The sequence below is a fragment of the Seriola lalandi genome, unplaced genomic scaffold (genome assembly GCF_002814215.2).
Source record: "Seriola lalandi dorsalis isolate HSWRI2012SDOR001 ecotype SW California unplaced genomic scaffold, Sedor1 jcf7180002054894, whole genome shotgun sequence".
Classification (NCBI taxonomy): Eukaryota; Metazoa; Chordata; class Actinopteri; order Carangiformes; family Carangidae; genus Seriola; species Seriola lalandi.
In genome coordinates this window covers 101,521-121,448 of record NW_019525446.1, presented here as the reverse complement: position 1 = coordinate 121,448, position 19,928 = coordinate 101,521, and the positions used below count along the sequence as shown (strand labels likewise).

The 19,928-nt window shown below is 42.9% G+C and overlaps 1 protein-coding gene and 1 long non-coding RNA gene across 10 annotated transcripts in view; one reads left to right on the top strand and one right to left on the bottom strand.

Moving 5' to 3' along the window:
* Positions 1-1,385, bottom strand: part of LOC147817779 (uncharacterized) — a 4,737-nt gene extending 3,352 nt beyond the window's left edge. The window contains exon 1 of the long non-coding RNA XR_015438689.1: positions 1,173-1,385. This is a non-coding gene — a long non-coding RNA (uncharacterized LOC147817779). The remainder of the gene's footprint in view (positions 1-1,172) is intronic.
* The window catches only part of LOC111672158 (suppressor of tumorigenicity 7 protein homolog), a 49,990-nt gene that overhangs the window by 22,940 nt on the left and 7,122 nt on the right, over positions 1-19,928 (top strand). For 7 of the 9 annotated variants that reach the window (XM_023429484.2, XM_087180166.1, XM_087180165.1 and 4 more), the window contains 8 exons: positions 8,459-8,541; positions 11,236-11,395; positions 14,896-14,950; positions 15,658-15,773; positions 15,891-15,966; positions 18,467-18,621; positions 18,894-18,991; positions 19,247-19,361. In XM_023429484.2, the coding sequence (XP_023285252.1) occupies positions 8,459-8,541; positions 11,236-11,395; positions 14,896-14,950; positions 15,658-15,773; positions 15,891-15,966; positions 18,467-18,621; positions 18,894-18,991; positions 19,247-19,361 (858 nt within the window). Of the gene's footprint in view, positions 1-194; positions 356-1,424; positions 1,563-8,458; positions 8,542-11,235; positions 11,396-14,895; positions 14,951-15,657; positions 15,774-15,890; positions 15,967-18,466; positions 18,622-18,893; positions 18,992-19,246; positions 19,362-19,928 lie in introns of those variants that run through there. The other 2 variants (XM_087180167.1, XM_087180169.1) reach the window with 2 other exon arrangements.

Here is a 19,928-nt window from a genome sequence, read left to right as displayed (position 1 = left end):
AGAGCAGGACAGAGCTGGCTCGCAGTTCTGTCGGCCTGCTGTCACTCACAGACAGCAGCCAATCAAGAAAAACAAACTGCCCCCCCCCCACCACCACCACCACCACCACCACTGCTAGTAAATGTGCTCTCTGAAAGACGGCTAGCTGTGTGCATGTGTGGACAGCCAGTGGAGAAACTGACTTCTGGTGGAAGAAGAATCTCTCCACTTTGTGTTTTGCCAAAAAAGACATTTTCATTTAAAAAGCCTCGTTAGTATGTGTGTGTGTGTGTGTGTGCGTGCGTGTGCGTGCGTGTGTGTGCGTGTGCGTGCGTGTGTGTGCGTGTGTGTGCTGGATGTGTCGGTGGAATGGAGGGTAAGTAATGTGGTGGCTTCATTTGCTCGGCTGCTGTGTGCAGTCAGGATCTGTAATGCTGTGTGTCTGATCTTTCTCCCGTGCAAATGGCCTTTGTATTGTGTGCAGCAGGTGGCCCTGTACATTTTGTATTGATATTCATGAAGTGGACGGTTTGCTCAGTGCGTGGGCGAAGGCCTGCTGGCTGTGTGTGTGTGTGTGTGTGTTTGTGTGTATTTGCCTTTTTATGTCGTAGTAGTATATCTGTGTTAGTGTGAGGGATACACTCGCTGTAGCTGATATCTGTGGTTATACAGAGCGGTATTCAGTCTTTGTGTTTATTTTCTCTTGATGTCCCATATGTTTGTTTTCTTTTAAGCTCCGTGGTTGTGGGAAATAATTAAAAATAAAAGGTTGCTTGACAGATTGTGTCTGCCTGTGCAGCATCCTGCACTACGTCTTAGTTGTTGTTTGGAAGCCATGCAGCCGTGGAGCTGCTTTTTCTATCAGCCAGCAAGTAAAGCAAAGAAAAGTAATAACTCACCCCCCCCCCTTCCTTCTTCTCTCTTTCTCAGTTGCTTTATTGACATAAAATTGAAAATGATGATAATGCCGAAGCATTTTTGGGGCTCCACTAAGCAATTGGTCCATTTCATTTATTTTGGAGTGCATCACAGAAATGGAAAAACCAGAATAAAACCGTGAAATCAAACACAATTGTCACAAAGTGAAGAAAACGAACTTCGGAGAACGGCTACGATTATGCTGCTGTTTTCCAGACACAAAATGAACCCAACACAAATTGATGAATCGATTAAAAAAAAATAGACCTACTCACCTCGTAGCCAGCAGGGATTAAGTTAGTGCGCTTTCTGGCATCATCAAAGATGTCACTGAAGACGAGATAAACACTTCGGAACATTTTTTTTACCAATTCAGGATAAATATTCTCTGTTGTAGAGAATCAAATATTGACATTTTAAAGCAGAGACAACTTCACATAATCCTTTTTTCTCTTGGCAGCCATTTTTTTTTTTTTATGTTTGTCTTTGTCAGTTTCTAGTGTTTGACTGCCAAGTGTTGATTTAGATATCGCGCTCTTGGATTTTGAACTGTTGGAAGAAGAAGAGTCCAAAATGAAATGGAAGATTAGAAGTGGGATCTGATTCCATCGCTCTCTTCCAAGGCTTCATTTTGTAATTCAGGCAACACTTCTACAAACTGCTGTGTAAGTGGCACATGATTCTTGTTGTGGAGCAGGTTTTGTATTAATCTATAAGGATGTTTAGTATTAACCAATACAACAGCAATTGATTTCCTGGTCTTGTAAGATCTCTGACTGTACATACGTGAAAAGGTTCGGCTCTACATCTGTTGTTTTGAAATACCTTTACTGACGCCCAGAATAGATTTCCAGAATTTCAAATGAGAGTTTTTGAGTTGGTCCTTTTTGTCTTTTTTGATTATAAAGGTTCTATATTATAAATTAACTATATAATAAATCAACTTAATATAAACTGAGCCTCAAAACGAGCCGTCTGGACTTGTGCAACTTTGTGATGTCACAAAAAAGCAGTCAACACTCTCAGAAAACCATCAGCCAATCAGACGACAGGCTCAGAGCCTCCTCTCTTCTGATTGGCTCACTCAGCTGTTGTTACCACAGCTCCAGAGAGAGGCCTGAGAGAGGAAGATGAATTTTGGTTCTTAAAGCCACAAATATATATTCTAATGGATCAACACTTCAAATAAAACACAGAAGAAGAAGAAGAAAAATACGGAGCTTTAATGCACAAATGGTTTATTGTTTATTGATGTGCTTATTGTTGTTGAGGGTGAGTCCAAGAGCTTTGTAATGAGTTCTTCTAAGTGTCCGTGCAACACAACACAAGAACAACACACACAAGAACTCAGTGAAGAATCTGTCTTTGTTCATACATCCGGTCAGACTCTTCAGTCACACAGTCACTCGCAGATGCCTCTCAAACCCTCGCATGTAGACTGTGCAGTGCAGCGGTATCCATACACCTTACACACCACACCCACAGCCTGGCCGCCCAGACGTAGCCGCTGTGGCAGATGTTGGCTGCACGCTGTCTTGCTCAAAGGTCAATGGCGGTAGTTAGACCCAGACAGGCTCTGCTAGCAGCCGGGCTCCCTGATCAACCCTGCAAACGGCAAAACGTTTCGGGAGCGAGCTACATCCCGACTTTGGCTCATGCTACTCACACGATTACTTCCCTCTTCCTTAAAATTTTGAAGGTAAGATTCATTTCCTATCAGCACAAACGCCCGTACGCGAGCTGTAAAACTCACCGCTGCCGCATCACTGTTTTCAGAGCGTCTCAAAGGGAATACGACAGCTTGCTTAATACAGATGTAGGACAGCTGTTTTCAGTGAGATCAGTTTTCAAATCCTTCTACAAATGCTGCAGGACTGTGGTGCGGACTCTGACTTTTAAGATAAAATGTTTATGTCACCGTTAAAAAAGACTGAAGGGTGTTTAAGGGGTTTATGTCACAGTGACTTGCTGCTGGTGTCCGTGGGTTGGAGATTTCACACAGCCACTGCTACAGCTTAAGGATTTGCAAATATTTAATATGAGCTAAGTTCACATTAACATAAAAAAAAAGGCCAAAGGTCTTACAAGGTTCATCTGACTCACATTAAATCTGAAAGTCTGCGCTTTGACCTTAAGGTTTCAGAGCCGGTGTGCAGGAGAGCAGAGCTTAACAACGTGTGTCTCTGTCCTGAGCTTCCTGATTTCACTGTATGTGGTTTGTTCGACAATCTGTGTTAAGTACAACACTTATGTCTGGAGGAGGTAAATGATGTAGTAATTGATGTCAGTGTTGTAGGGCTGTATGTGTGTGTGTATAGATATATATATCAGACGTATGGTGGTTGTTCTCTTTTGTAGTTAAAGGACCTGTGTGTGTGTGTGTGTGTGTGTGTGTGTGTGTGTGTGTGTGTGTGTGTGTGTGTGTGTGTGTGTGACTGCGCATTTATGAGTGTGATTGTATGTTTGAACGTGTGCGTGTGTGTTTTATCATTCCGGTCAGGCCGGCGGTCTGTCAGCCGTCCCCTCCTCAGTAAAGGTCACGTCTCCTGTTGTCTCCGGTGACATTTAGCCTGAGTCTGTCTGTTAGAATTTGTCTCTTCAATTCATCCCGTTATCCTCCCAACATGCTCTCTGGCTGCCGCCTTCACCGGAGCGGTGGCAGCCACATAACGCAGGTAGGGGAAGTGAACGGTGTTTAGTTTAGTTTGAGTTGCAGCAATGAGAAACGGTCTCCTCCTTTTTGAAAAGCTGCTGTTGGATTTACACGAGGCCTCAGCCGGGCTGCAAATCAAGCCGCAAATTGTTTTAGTTATTTTTAAAGCAAAAATGTCAAGTATTTGTTTTTTTTTTATAGCCTCTCAACCATGAAGATTCAATGCTTTTTCTCTTAGTCACACGAGTTTAAACTGAAAATCTTTTCATTCTCAGACTGATGGTCAGACAGAAAACCCTTCTTTCCCAGCTTCCTTTTATTATCTGATGTGCTGCCTGTCTTTGCTGCTCTATGGCTGCACAGTGCAACTTCCTGTGTAAGGCTGCTGGTTTTAGAGCAGCAAAGAAGAATTGAACTCTGGGAAAACTGCTGTTTTATGTAGGTGTCATACTATAAAGTCTATCAATACACATTACGTGGTATTGGATCAGTGCATAGATTGTGAACTCGCAGATACCTGATCCGGTGTTTTAGTGTCTGATGCGTTTCTGATACAATAACTCTGTTCATGGGAAAAATAATCATCAGATTAATCGATAACAGAAAGATTTATTAGTTGCATTCCCAAATCAATCAGTTGAATTAAGTTATAGCAAATTAAATAAAGTTGTCTGTCAAGCAAAAATACAGCTTCTCAGATGTGAGGATCCGTTGCTTTCCTTTGTTGTTCAAGGATTGTGTTTGGGTTTAAGAGAAGCAATAAATATTTGTAACTATTCGCTGCCATTTTATTGATATAAAAGACAAATTTTCATAAATAAATCTTCGCAGATTAACTTGTAATGAGAGTAAGTGTGAGTTGCCGCCGTCCTGCAGGTATTTCTGTGATCCAGAGAGAGGGGTCGGCTGAGCGGGCTCGATTTACTCAGTGACAACAGGACGCATGGACACACGGTCGCGGCTTGAAACCAGCGAGCCTTCATTTAAATCAGCAAGACTCCTTTTTGCAGTGCACTCGAACACAGCCGCACAGCTGCAGCCGGCGCAGACCTGGATCAATGCGAGGATGTTGCTGCAGATCATTGTTGTGCAGAACCAAATAAATGTTAAGTTAAAAGGTAGTTGACTGGAGCCCGGCCAGCTACAATCAGTGGGCTGATTTTAAGACACACAAAAGCCACATTTGCTGAAAAAATGCCCCAGAGGAACAATACGAGCGTCTCCTCCCCTGTAGTTATAGTGTTCAGAGCTGCGTCGGTCCCGGCAGCACTGAGGTTTTTTTTTTTATTTCACTCGTGCAGTTGATGATGATTGCTCCAGTGGCTGCACACAAGGAGGGAACAGGGACACGTCTCAGTGACCTTAATATATACATGGCACAAGAGCAGCAGAATCACTTCAGTCTTTACGGGGTTTAGTGCAACGCAGGTCTTGGGAAATAGCTGAACAAAACATTATGCAAAAAAAAAAAAAAAGGAAGAAGCCAGTGGAGTAATTTATTTGTCATCATGCAGCTCAGTCTCTTTTTACAGATTTACACATCCTGTAAAAACATTCTGCTCACATGATGATCTCTCTGAACTCCTGAACCTGTCCACCGCCACGTGTTTAATTTATCCGAGTCTAAAGTTAATTGTGTGACTCTGAGGATTGTTTAATGAAATCATACAAGGAGGATGATTTTTTTTTTTTTTTCTCATCCTGTAACTCTGGTAACTGTGTCCTGCCCAAAGACGCATCAAATAAGGCTGCAAATAACAGTTGCTCTAATTGCCAGCTCATCTGTTGATATTTTTGTGGCTGTAAATTCCATCCGATGTTCCCAGAGAAGTGTTGGTATCCATGAGAAGATATATTGGTGGATTTAAACCAATTGAATAAAAATAGAGCCGATTTCAGGTAAATAGTCAAGGATCCAGGTGGGCGGGGCTTGGTGACTGCTTTGTTGTGACAACACAAAGTTCAGGAAGTCCTGACGGCTGGTTTTAAGGCTCAGTTTCTGAATACAGGCTGTGTGCATTTCTCTGTGGACTGAGGCTTTGATTCTTTCACAGTATTAATATAGAAGCTAGAGCTGATCTATAATCACACTACACATGGAAATCTCACTTTAAACATAACAAGACCTTTAATGCTTATTTTAAAGCTGTGATTATCCTGTGTCTTCTGGATTATGCCCGCCCTGCTATTATTGTTTTATGTGAAAAGACTGACTATGATGGCAAAACGTACTGTCTTGACAAAGATGAGCCGGTCGGTTGCCGGGCAGCAGTATCCTCTCATCAGTGCGGGCTGACAGCAGCTGTTAGGCCCGTTTCACCACAGGCCGGTCTGAAAGAGCCTTTTCTGCTAAGACGAGAGCCTCCACTTCACAGCAGTGAATAGCCGTCCAGCTGCACTTGGTTAATGCACATGTGTGTGTATGTGTGTGTGTGTCTGTGAGTGTGTGTGTGCATGTGAGGCTGGGGTTCATCTGAGTGGGGTCTTTGTCCCACCCTCCCTATCCTCTCTCTATGTGACTCCGAGGAGGGAATTAACATGACAAGCCAACACCACCGGCCAAATGCAGTCTAGCATCCTTTAGCAGAGTTTGCAGAATCCCTCAACTTTGGGCCAAAATGCAGGAGGAGGGGGGGGTCACCTCTAGCTACTAGCAGAAGTAATGGTACATTTTGGCAGGCTACCAAACATCAGTGGACTGTCCCACTTTATTATCAAAGACATCATCTTTTTTTTTTTTTTTCTCTTTCATCTGGGTTGTATTTTCCTAGTTTTGCCCGACGCTCCTGCTGGTTCTGATGACCACCGTCACTGCTGGCATTGTGGGTCCGCAGTGACACCGCTCAGCCACACAAGCAGTCACACAGATTCAGTCTTATTGCCCAAACACGCTAATGAATCTTTTGGCCAAGAGATTGTATGTACACCGCTCAACTCGCACAAGGTTTGTTTTTCTGAGCGGCGCTAGATTTGTTTGAGGAGAGTTACGGTTCTCAATTAGCAGTTAATCTTTTCTAAACAGCTCATTCTCAGGAAGTTGTCCCTTGCTACGTGTGATCCCAGTCAAACAAGCTTGCTCGGATTTCTGTGGCTAACGAGGCTCCTCTTCACCTAAAAGCTTAACATGGCGGCCTTTGTGATCGTAATTAAATCATAAACACGTCAGTTTTATTGTCGTATTTTAAACTGGACGTTTGACTAAACGATAATGAGCGGAAAGGACAAAGCTCAAAATATCATCTGTCACTTTTTGTAATCGGTGTAGATGTTTGTGAAATGAAAACACGGATTGAAAACAGATGGCAGAGACACTGTTTCGCTGCTTCATCCTCGAAGCATAATTATATCACTAGTCGCCGTCGTCCCTTCCTGTCTTACATAAACTATATATTTGCTGCTAGAAGAGAAATGCATCTCAACTGTGGCCAGGATGTGTGATAATAATAATAATGATGGTAATGTCTGGTGTTTAAGAGCAGCATGGATCAGCCTGTCACTGTGAGACTTGGCTGATGTGGATCACTGACTGTGAGTTGTAGTGTTTCCAGTTGACAGGATCTGATGTTCCTGTAAATGGCACTTGGAAATGAATTGGGTAGAAACTTGACTTTGCTGCTGTCGGCATTTGTGATGTAAAGTTTCTGTTTTGTTTAGTTAAACCTATAAAACTTCCAGGGCTGCAGCTAATGATTGTTTTCATTATGGACTAATCTGCAGATTATTTTCTTGATGAAGCGATTAATCACTTTGTTTATAAAATGTCAGAAAATAGTGAAAAATGGCAGCTATAATTTCCCACAACCCTAAGTGATTTTTTGACCAAAATAAAAAATCCCAAAACCTGAAAGACAAAACAACTAATCATCACATTTGAGAAGCTGGAACCAACAAATGTTTGTAATTTTGCTTGAAAAATGACTAAAACAGCGACTCGATTATGAAACTAATCCATTAATCAACTGATAATTGCAGCTCTAAAATTTCTGCTGCATTTTGAATTGTACATACTGACATTTATCACATTTGGCAGTCGCACTGATTTATTCATTTATTTGTTTATTTGAGAGGGATAATACATGTTGATGAACATCAGTGCAAATTTTGCAATGTAAACATGCTGGATTGTAGCACGTCCTCTAGGCAGGTAACATAAAACAAAAACCATTACAAGTCACAACACACTACTCTGAATATAAAATACACAAAATACTAAAAAAGACCTAAACTCTCTTGTGCTGATGAGGGCTGTAGATATATGACCTTTATCTCCCGCTGGCCATCGGTTCAGTCAGTGCGAGCTGATGTGTGACTTCCTGCAGCAGCCAGAGTTCAAGGCTGCTCGCTGAGCTAATAATGATAACCTCACAGAGAAAAATCAACCACCAGCAGGTCAAAGCTGACGAATTCTACCACTGTCTCAGTCAATCTAAGGCGATGACGTTTTAAATGCTAAAAGTCGTTTTTTTTTTTTTTGCATTGTGAAATTGTGACTGTTGAATTTCAGTAAAGGCTGCCAGTTAAAGCTCAGTTTCCTTCCTGGTTTTCTACCCACAATTTATCCTCACTCTGTAGTTAAGGCTTACCCTGGTCCCCCCGGTGTGTTGTGTAATTTCACGTCTGAGCAGTAGGGCTCTCTGGGAAATGCCAAACAGCGTATATGTTTTTTTGTGTGGAAACGTTTTATGTCTTGGAATAACAACTGTCCTGGAGTCTCGGGTCTTTTTGATGTTTTGTCTTGAACTCTTTTACCAGTTTTCTCTGTAGACATGTCCTAGTTTTATACGAACGCCCAGCATTTGTTTCTACAAATATCTTTTCTAAAGTGTTGTCCTTTAGTGTAGAAGAGATTCTCTAGTATCTGATAGCGAGCTCTAACCCACCTGTCTTCTCTTTGTGTCTCCTCCGCAGTAAGCATGTTTCTCAACACCCTGACGCCCAAGTTTTACGTGGCTCTGACGGGCACTTCCTCCCTCATATCAGGACTCATATTGGTAAGAGACTGTATTTTCACTTTTTATCTGATTGTATTGAAGCGGATAACTGGTATCAGTTGAAACTAATTATGATGTCAATAGAAACACGGGTATCACTTTTTGAAAATGATCAAACTGTACACTAGTAAAACAATAGGTGTGACTCTTGGCTAATAACTACAGTACTTAAAGGTTCTGTAAACGGTTGTCACTGCTACTAGACCACCAGCATCTTAAACCAAATCCTCTACAACACACAAGCCGATTTAAAAAAAAAAAAAAAAAGATAAATAAATACAACTATTAGCTCACGCTAGCATTGCTGTGATATGTCCACAGCAATACTAGCGATAGCAACATTTGCTGAACACATTTATAGCATTCCAACTCAAGTGGGGACCCTTTAGCAGCTCAGAGGGTAGAGAGAGCCAGACCAGTATTGGCTCCACGGTTGGACTGGGAAACAAATTCAGGCTTGCACTCATCCGCTTGGACCATCCCACATGAATGACACTAATGGAGCCAGTAAAGACACTGATGGAGATGGTAAAGACACTGATGGAGATGGTAAAGACACTGATAGAGCCAGTAAAGACACTGATAGAGCCAATAAAGACACTGATAGAGATGGTAAAGACACTGATGGAGATGGTAAAGACACTGATAGAGCCAGTAAAGACACTGATAGAGCCAATAAAGACACTGATGGAGATGGTAAAGACACTGATGGAGATGGTAAAGACACTGATAGAGCCAGTAAAGACACTGATAGAGAGGGTAAAGACACTGATGGAGATGGTAAAGACACCGATGGAGCCAGTAAAAACTTAAAAAACTTTCTGGATGTTTTAATGGTCCATTGCCACCAGCATTTGAGGTGGCAGTCCCCATGGCCGGTCCATCTGTGCTCCGGTCTTATCTCTTTCTTCGTCTGAGGCCTTTTTCAGCCAAAAGAAGTAGTTTCTTCAGTGGAGGAAATTCTGGAAGGTCGCTTCCACCTGAGCGCTGTGTACTGCACTGAGCCATCTGGCGTGTGGGCGGTCCCTCTGTGTTTATAAAGATGGGGAGGGCCAACACTTTAACATTAGGGATTCACATGCACTAACACGCGTGTGTTGCCATCCCGGATACCAAAGCAAAGGACAGAGAAACTCGGATTACAACACACACAGAGAGGGTGAGACTTCACTCCTCAGGACGCCATTACTCATTATACTTTTACATTGAACATAATTGTTTACTGCTACATTATTATTTTAAATCTCATTTACAGAAGCTTTTAAGCCTCTTGCTGTTATGGTCATTGCACATTGTTCTGGTTGCAACAGCTAAATGCAAAACTCCCAATTTAAGTTTGATGACTGTGCACTCTTTCTTGACTTTCTAATTCATAATATTAAAAAGACAAAAATCAATTTTCAGCTGGCTCCCTATGAGACTTTATGAACCCAGGTTGTAATTTGTCAGAGCTGTTATCACAGGTTCAGAGGCCACAAGGAGCTGGGCACAGAGGAAATCCATACTCGTAAAGTCCCTCACAAGACGAGCTGCAAAGAAATGTCAGCCTCTGGCATTGTCGCTGTCCGTCGCCCTGGCCGATCACACCATGCAACGCATTTTTAATGTGCTTTTCAAACTACTGAGAACACATTTTGGGGATGCCATAGAGGTCTCCATCTCTGTGCATTAAACACTCTGCTAACTCCAGTACTGACTGAGCTGCCCCTGAGCAAGGCACTTTACCCTCAGCTGCTGCAGAGAAGGCAAACAGTGCAAAATGTCAGGTTTAACGTGCATCTGAGATGTGGTTAATGTTGCAACTATCCCTCAGTCCCCAAGCTCTGCAGAGAGCGCCCTGTCTGCTTACGTCGGCGCTCAAATATAAATAGAATAAAGATGTGACTGAGATTATCAAAGCAGGGATGCGTCATAATGAAACTGTTAGCACTGCTTCTCCTACTTATGCAGGTATTTTATCTCTTTCAAGTTCTTCACAGAGACAGCCAACTGTGCAGCAGTGGTTGGTCTGTATTTTAAAATAGCTCCTGTCTTAATTAACTCACTCTCTCTTCCCTGTGGGCTATTGGCCAATAGGCATAGGCTGCTTAGAGATGGAGTCGAGCTTTGCACATGCTCTGTGAGACGATCAAGAAATGTGGAAGCCAATTGGTTTCATCAGCGTGGCACTGGTTATTTCTCTGTAATTGGAATAGATGTTTATGTCCCAGTTCGGTCATTTTTCCACTAAAGAGTTTGAAATATACACCCCCCCCCCCAAAATTTGTTATCACTTCCCCCCTAAAGCAGAGGCTGACAGTATAGCAGCTTTACCAGATGGCATCGCTACATCTATTAAAATAGCTCTCATCAGTGAAATCTGGATGTTTGTCTCACATAAAAACTCATTAAAACTAGTAAGTAAATCAGTAAATATGTGTTCATTTATAATGTACATTTATTTTAAAACCAGGGTTGCAAAGTGAAGCATATGAAAACATAATTTGATGAAAGAGAAACTAAAAATAAAAAAACAGAATAAAAACAAAGAGGAGTGAATCGGAGCAGGAAGCATCAAGCTACAGCGAAACACTCTTATATTTGTTTTTGGCTGACGAGGTATTTTTATGAGCAAATATAAAATATTCTGTCATTGAATGAAAGTCATGTTGAACAGTTCGATTTAAAGATGCTCTCTCCCTCTCTCCCTCTCAGATCTTTGAGTGGTGGTATTTCAGGAAATATGGGACCTCCTTCATAGAGCAGGTGTCTGTGAGCCACCTGCGCCCCCTGCTGGGCGGAGTGGACAGCAGCTCCCCCAGCAACTCCAACACCAGTAACGGGGAGGCTGACTCCAATCGGCAAAGTGTTTCTGGTAAGAGCTGTTACATCAGAGCCCAGCCGGTGCACTGTTGATTAGTCGACTGAAAGGAAAGTAATTGCTGATTATTCTCATAATTGTTTCAGTTAACTCATTTTTTTAAGCAAAAAATGCCCCAAAAAAATTCATTCTCACAGCTTCTAAATGTGCCTCATCTACAATAGTAAACTTTACATTTTGGGAGTTTAATCTGTCCATCAGAAAAAAAAAAATCAATCTGAATAAACAGTTTCTTCTTCTACTTAATGTGGAACTGTCACCCTGATCCCCCATCCCCTCCTCATTAGCGCTCCCTGGTGGTGAGGAGCCACCATCACCACCTTGATATCAGTCCCTTCCTGTTTTCATTACTAACAGACTAAACAAACAGCACTCGACACGCGCTGTAAGTCCATCAAGTCTTAATTAGCTGTTCCCCAGCAGCTCCACACCCTGAGACCCAAACCATAAAAAGCTGCACTACCTAACGTAGGTAGTGCAGCATAAGTCTTTCCCAATCAGTGACCTCATTATTAGTCATTAGTGGGATCCCATAATCCTCGGTGAAGCTTGGCTTGAGTTGAATAACGGAGCGGCTATTCTTAAAGTTTGGCTTCACTGATGTCCCCAGAGTTGAAGAAGAAAGAAAGTGGGAGGAGGAGGAGGAGTAATAAATATATATATAGAGGAGTGTCTGTGTATATCTGGAGATTTCAACATTCAACTTAATAACTTACTTGACACCTTTTGGACTGACTCAACAACACATGTGCAGGCCGACTCTCAGCTGGGGACACACCTTACATTTATTAATCACAGGAGTCCTGAGTCATCATTTGTTTCAGCGTTTGATTTTGCTCTGTCCGTTTCTCCTGACACCGAAACTGTTGAAAAACAAAATGTCAGTAAATCAAAAACTAGTACATCGTTTTAGTCAAGTGTGTTTTATTGAGTAAAAAAAAAAAAACTGCATGATGTAGGACAAGAAAACACAGTCGATATTTTCATTACAAAAAACAAAACAAACAAAAAAACTGAGAATACTAGAAATAGTGTCGAACTTAAATTCACACATAAGAAAAAATGCTCTCTTGTATTCACCGTCTCTTCTCTGAGCTGCTTCACAGTCCGGCTCTCACCTTCTCTGCTGCAGTGACACAGAGCTCCGCCGCCTGGTTCCTCCGTCGGTTTTAACTTCAGAAAAGAACTAAAGCGTCTGAAATGTTGTAAAAATGTTGAAGCTGTTTTTCACCTGAGGAAAAAAAAAAAAAATCCCACTGACGCCAGCGTGTGATTTTAACATGTGGCTTTCAGGGAGGCTTCGTCGCTTGTGTTGGCTTTCAAAATAAATGAGTTTCTGCAGATAAAAACTGTTATTAACAGTGAAACGCAACACAGAGCATCAAGACTGGAGTTGATTATATAATCCTGAGTCGGTGCATTGATACCGAATTAGATAGTGACCAAGAGTTATCATAGAAGGTTTATTTGAAACACTCCCAAATGAGTTGAATGTGTAGCTGTGAATCAGAAGAGGCAGCGCCAGGATTTATCTGTCGATGACGCATCGCTCACCTGCTGCTTCAGATTCACTCATTCGTTTGTGAAATACGTTTTGATGTAATATTTTCTTCTTCAGACGGATTCTCTCGCATGTTTTCCAGCTGTCAGGTCGGAGTGTATGATCCCAAAAGCCTGTACAATATCTTTAGGTGCATACCATTTAAAAATGAGGTTTTTGGATCAATAACATTTTGTAAATTGACAGTAAACCAAAAACTAACATTTTTTTTGGACTCCGTTAAAGTTCTGATAAAAGTATGTGAGTCCACGCTCTGCCTGTCGAGCTGCACAGGGAATCGAACCCCCGACCCTGCCGGTGTACTCGTTGAACTACAGCAGAGGAGATTAAAGAAAGTTGAGTCTGTCCAGTAGTTTCCTCCACAGTCGCTCGGTGCGAGCTTCGCTTTAGTGGCTCCTTGGCTTCGGTTCTACATCAGTGAGTCTTTGATCACGGTTAATCCGCTGAACGTGTGTTCGTCTCCCAAAGGAAATCCATTCATTTCCAAAGAGGAAATGTCTTAGTGCTGAATAAGTGACTTGGTGCCTTTCTGGTTCTGTTGCGGATGATACAGGAAAACATTTTATCCCACACACAGATTAATGCAGCTTTCTTTTTATGTGATTAAAAAATCGTATTAGCGGAAAAACCAAAGTTGTAATAAAGTTTAAGTTTAAACACGATCAGTTGAACCTCTGCAGGTTTCCTCCGGAGGATCCTGTCGTTGAACTCCTCTTGCTTTTGTTTTCAGCCAAACAACTTTGAATTAAACAGGATTACGTGCACCGTATTAAATCAACAAGCCGCGATGGAGAGAAGAAAGGCAGTTTAATTATTTCAACTGTACTAACCCTCAGATTTCACACTAATAATCTCCTCTGTGTAAATCCCTCCACTGAAGCCAGAGATGCAGTTTAATTCTCTTTGTTACAGACGTCAAACACAGACAGTTTCGAGTGAAGTCACTTGATTTGATTAGTGAAGGGTCTGAATCTTTCACAGCATGAGTTCAATTCAAGTGTGTGGGATTTGTTTTCTAATTTGAGTATAAATGTCATAGTGAAATTATTCCTCTTTATCAGGGAGGGAATGTTTCAGTGGTTTTGAACTGGAGTAGAAATGTGTGTTTGCTTGTCAAGATCTTTCCATGATGATGCTTCGATTCAAAATCAGAGATCTTTCACTTTGTAGTATGTTTAGAGCTCCAAAAATGTTCTCTCCTACACTACCCATAATGCAATTTAATGTGCTTCCTGCATGTTAATCGCCAAGAATCCAAAATATAAAAAATAAAAATGTAAATAATCATAAATAAAAGTATAAAAATTCTAAAATAATAAAGAATAATATAAAAAAATAATGTAAAATAAAAAATAGAAAAATCTAGTAAAAATAAAATAATGAATAATAAAATATAATGAATAATATAGCTAATAAAAATATAAAATAGAGAGAGCAGAGTTTCTATAATAGGTTTTCTTATATATGTTTATAAGGTTTCTCCAAGCCAAAGCTGCTAACCCCTGATTACATTACATTGTTACATAACGTTATTATACAGCTGTTTTTGCAGACGGGAGGAGTTTATCATGAGGATTACAAGTCGTCATACACATCTGCTCGTCCAAGTCCAAAGATATTTTTGGTATCAGTATTTCAAAAACCCATAACGTTGGATCCTGCGCCCTGCATCGATCTGCTCAGAGCCGGCAGCTGAAACCCGGCGGCTCCTGAGTTACTGCAGAGGCTCGTTTGGTCACTGAAGAGTTCTCAGGCCTTTTCTTCCCCTGTCTGTCCCGCTCTCAAAGAGGTGGGCGTGCCAGTGGGGGGTGGGGGGTGAGGGTGGTGGCAGAAAGCAGTCGAGCCCCTTTGAAGTGCGCAGAACAGGCTCAGTGTCGACTTTACCCTTGACACTCATCGCCGGTGTTGTTCTCTCTCTGTCTCCCTCCTGCAGAATGTAAAGTGTGGAGAAATCCGCTGAATTTATTCCGCGGAGCCGAATATAATCGGTGAGTGGCAGCAGCTGAGCTACCTGCGTCTGAAAACCCCTCGGCCCGTCTCCGCTGTCTTTCTCCCACCCTCCCTCTCTCTGATCTGTGTTTCCTCTCTCTTGTTTGTTTCTATAATCAGTCCGCCTTCACTCTCCTGCCTCCTGTTTGTCATCTTTATCTGTGTTTGACGTGTATGTGTTTCTTCATTTTCCTCACTTCATCTGTTCAGTGTTTTTCTCCTCAGACACTGTAGATTCATTCAAAACGCACCTCACGCCTTTTTATTAAATCCCTTCAACGTCTGGACGGACACGCATGTAAACTGCAACTCGATTGTTTCCTCTTGAGATTTTCTTTGGTTTCTTTTTCTCCCTCCCTCCGTCTCTGTTCTCCTGTCACTCCTCTGTTTCTCTCTCTTTGATGTGGCTGCCTCCTGTTCTTCCTGTTGAGTCATCCTCCGCTTTTCCATTTCTCATGCTGCAATTATCCCGTCTTCTTCCTCTACCTGTCAGACCACATGCTGAGCTCCATTTCTTCACTTTGGCCAATCAGAGTCAAGTGCATTTCCTATTAAGTCAGCACAGCTTGCTCAGGTCTCTGATTCTCTCTTTCTGTCTCTCTCTCTGCTTCATTTTGTCGTCCCTCCGGTGCCTTTCACTGGGATACTGTCGTTGTCATGTTAACGATCATTAATGCGTCTTATTTTGTCTCTTGCCGGCGCTCAGATATACGTGGGTAACGGGTCGAGAGCCGCTGACGTACTACGACATGAACTTGTCGGCGCAGGACCACCAGACCTTCTTCACCTGCGACTCGGATCACCTCCGGCCCGCTGACGCCAGTAAGAAAACACATGAGCAGCAACTGTTTTGCATATGCAGCGTTACACAGCTGTTGTGTCTTGCTTCACGTGTTTCTGTTTGTGTTTGTGTTTGTGTTTGTGTTTGTGTGGCGGCAGTCATGCAGAAGGCGTGGAGAGAGAGGAACCCGCAGGCTCGCATCTCTGCAGCACATGAAGCTCTGGAGCTTGAAGAGTGAGTTTAACTGTCCGTTGTTGTGATGAAGCAGGTCGGACTTTACGTTTGCGCCATTAAGAAGAGTGAAGAGTGTTAATGCGAGAAAGCAAAAGTGTAATTGAAACGAACCATCTGTGTTTATGGTGGCGATAATTAATCACGATGGCGTTACCCAGGGAAACAATCAGGAAGTCTCTGCAGCATGTGACGTGTGAAATCGGTACTTTACAAATGAATATTGAAAATTTTCCTGTTAAAACTTTCATTCGTCTAGAAAAACACAGATTGATTTCTGTTCTTGTTTCCCGCCCAGGACCCGCCGTACAGCGCAGTAGTAGTTTCAGCAGTTGTTCGCAGTGAGGAGAGAGTGAGGCCACTCCGAGCTGCAAACTCAAAACATCTGAACTTTTCAGAAAGGCGCCGGTGTCACCGCTTACAGCTCCGTTCAATCAGAAAGCTCCTCAATCAGACGGGGCAGGGCTCGTCACCATGGCAACCAAGAAAATGGCAGTAAAAGCCTGTTTTGGCCGTTTCTGTCAATCTGGAGTTTTTATTTATGTTGGATAGAAACTACGGCACCGAGGGTCGTTCGTCTGGTCGAGTGGAGACCATGAAGGTTTAGTCCTGACCTGCAGCGACCCGAGACCCTCTGCTGCTCGTCTTCCTCTCTCTCTCTCTCTCTCTGTCTCTCTCTCTGTCTCTCTCTCTCTCCCTCTCTCTCTCTCTGTCTCTCTCTCTCTCTGTCTCTCTCTCTCTCCCTCTCTCTCTCTCTCTCTCTGTCCCTCTCTCTGTCTCTCTCTGTCTCTCTCTGTCCCTCTCTCTGTCTCTCTCTCTCTCTGTCCCTCTCTCTGTCTCTCTCTCTCCCTCTCTCTCTCTCTCTGTCTCTCTCTCTCTCCCTCTCTCTGTCTCACAGCAGCTATCGTAATAAAGTGTGGGAGCAGATCGGCCGGACGCTGAATGTTGTCGCACACCTACTTCCTTGTTGCTACACAGCAGCTGTCGTATCCAGCGGCGACACGTTCATCCGTACAAAGGCTGAGGGCGAGCGTCTCTCAGTGTCAAACAGATAGTAATAAAAAAGCAAAAGGGGGTCGATGCCAGTCAGTCATACAGCGGGGGTGGTGGTGGTGATGTGTTATTAAGATATTGTTGTCATGGAAACTAAACCCACGCTCGGTGCTTATTTTGAGGAAGTGCAGAGACGAGGCGGTTGCCCAGCACCCTGCCAACGCTACACGTCCTCATCTAGTTTAATCAAGCCGCTGGAACCAGGAAGCTGCTGCCGTCACATGGCGTTCTTACTGACACACATCTGGAGCTGTTTGACAAAAACCTGCAGGGACGATACCTCACTGGTTGTCAGCGGCTTCTGAGCCCCCGTCACAGTTTATGGCCTTAATGTGGACCAGTTTCATCACAGCGGTTTTTGTCCTCGTCGGGTTCTTAAATTCCCGAAGAGCTGCAAGTGCGACATTAACAAAATCTTAGAGAAAATAATTATTTTATGTAATTTTTTCTCTATTATCCTTTTAATCATTTGGACCCTCTGGGGGAGTCCTGACCCCCAGGTGAGGAACCGTTGCCATAATCATCCATTTGGAGAGAAAGATCTTTGCTGGTTATAAAAATCAACCTTTGTTTATCAGCCAACAAACAAATCGTTTTTATTTTAAACCTTAAAATTCAAGCCATTACTCCAGACTTATAATATAATAATGAACCGTTTCCTGCGGGTCTGTAGCGTCAGTGTCTTGTGAAGTGAAGGGTTAGAAGAAGCGTGCAGGTTTTTTCTCATAGAGAGTGATGATGCGTCTGATCACAGATCGGCCCTCTGGGCGCCTGCATCATTCACAAGGGGGGGGACGACGACATGACGACTTCACTCGTTTTCATGGCGGCGTAGGTTTATTTTTAGGAGCATCCGTGACTACAAAAGGCCGTGCGGAGGAATTGTGGCGGTGCCGTACGCCGCTCGACTCGCGGGAGAACGTCTTTGATCAGAGCTCTGTCAGACGCTGCGTTCAGATACACGAGGCGTTTAAAGACAGGTTCATAGTGTGGAGACAAACAGCTCCATGAGCACGAGCTGCTACATTAATGAATTAACCCAGACAGGAAGTGAGGGTTTCATTCTCTGCTTAATAGGAAACAGAAAAGAAGCGTATTCAGAGTCGACATGGAAAACTAAATAACCTTTCCTCTGCTCCCTCCTTCTTCTTCTACCTTTCTCCCTCTTCTCTCTTTTATTCCTTCCTCTCCTCCCTTCTGTCCAAATCCCTAACCGCTCCTTTCCTCTTGTCTCCTTATTTCTCTCCTTGCCTCTTTACTTGTTTCCTTTCCTGTTTCCTCTTCACCTCTCACCCCTTCTTCCTCTACTTTCCTCTCTCGTGTCCTTTATCCTTCCCTCATCTCCTTCCGTCTCCTCCTCTCTTCTCTCCATCATGCTTTCTCCTCTGCTTTCCTTTTCTCGTTTCCTCTCTTCATGTCTCCTCCTGTTTCCTCTCCTCTCCTCCTGTAGTTGTGCGACAGCATACATCCTCCTGGCGGAGGAGGAGGCCACCACCATCATGGAGGCCGAACGTTTGTTTAAACAGGCACTAAAAGCTGGAGAGAGCTGTTACCGGCGCAGCCAGCAGCTCCAGCACCACGGTACACAGTACGAAGCCCAGCACAGTGAGTGTAATCCGCTCAGTATCAGCACGGCTAATCATCACACACGCTCTTTCATTTCATCACTTCCTGAGCCATGAAATCACATTTAAAGGAGAGATTTGATGATTCTCTTTAGCTTGTAAATATCTCATCTGCAGCTTCACAGACTCGCTGCTTCATTATTCTTCCAATTTCATGATGAGAGCCTGAAATGATGTAAAGAGTGATGTGTGTGTTGAATTATTTGTGTGTGTGTGTGTGTGTGTGTGTCTGTGTGTGTGTGTCTTCACCAGGAAGAGACACTAATGTGTTGGTGTATATAAAGAGAAGACTGGCCATGTGCTCCAGAAAGCTCGGCCGAACACGAGAAGCAGTAAAAATGATGAGAGATGTAAGTACACACCCTGCCAGCAACACACACACACACACACACACACACACACACACACACACACACACACACACACACACACACACACATGCAGAAGGTTTCAGTTTAATTTCCAGTGTCGTTCACTCGGGTCTCAGGGATTTAACCAGACAATTCACTGTAACTGACCCAGAGCTGTTGTCTGCTGACTGACTGACTGTGCATGTGTCGCCCCCTGTCCGGTATTACATGTAACAACAGTTGTGTGTTTTCCAGTTAATGAAGGAGTTCCCTCTCCTCAGTATGTTCAACATCCACGAGAACCTGCTGGAGTCGCTACTAGAGCTCCAGAACTACGCTGACGTGCAGGCCGTTCTGGCCAAGTACGACGGTGAGGGAGACACACACACACACACACACACACACATAAAAGTTGATTTTGATATCAAGATACACAACCACATCCCAGGGCTCTTTGATTGTGAAGCTCAGTCCCAATTTGTTTGGGTCGTTACAGCTGAAATTAATGTCGTTTTTCCAAAGAAAACAAATGTAATTATTTTCTTTACACCCCCCCCCCTCTCCCCCCCCGTCTCTGAAAAGACATTTGACTTTACACAGTTAACATCTGTCCGACATAATACTTCAGTTCAGTGAGTAAAGTTGCCCAGAGTTTAAAACCAGTGTTTTAGAGCTGTCATTTCTGAAACAGCTCATTAGCTTCAGCTCCTCGACCTCATTACTGCTGCTAAACAGCGTTTCCATTTTATGCTGCACTGCTTTATTATTATTATTATTATTATTTATTTATTTTTAAAGTTTTTAATTGTCTAATTGTTTCATTTTTAATTTAGAGCTGCACTCGTGTCGCAAATGCTGCTTTTGTTTTCAGATTTAATCAGGTTCAGTTCAGCAGCACAACCGCTCTGAAAAATTCCACTTTGTTGAAACTGTGACA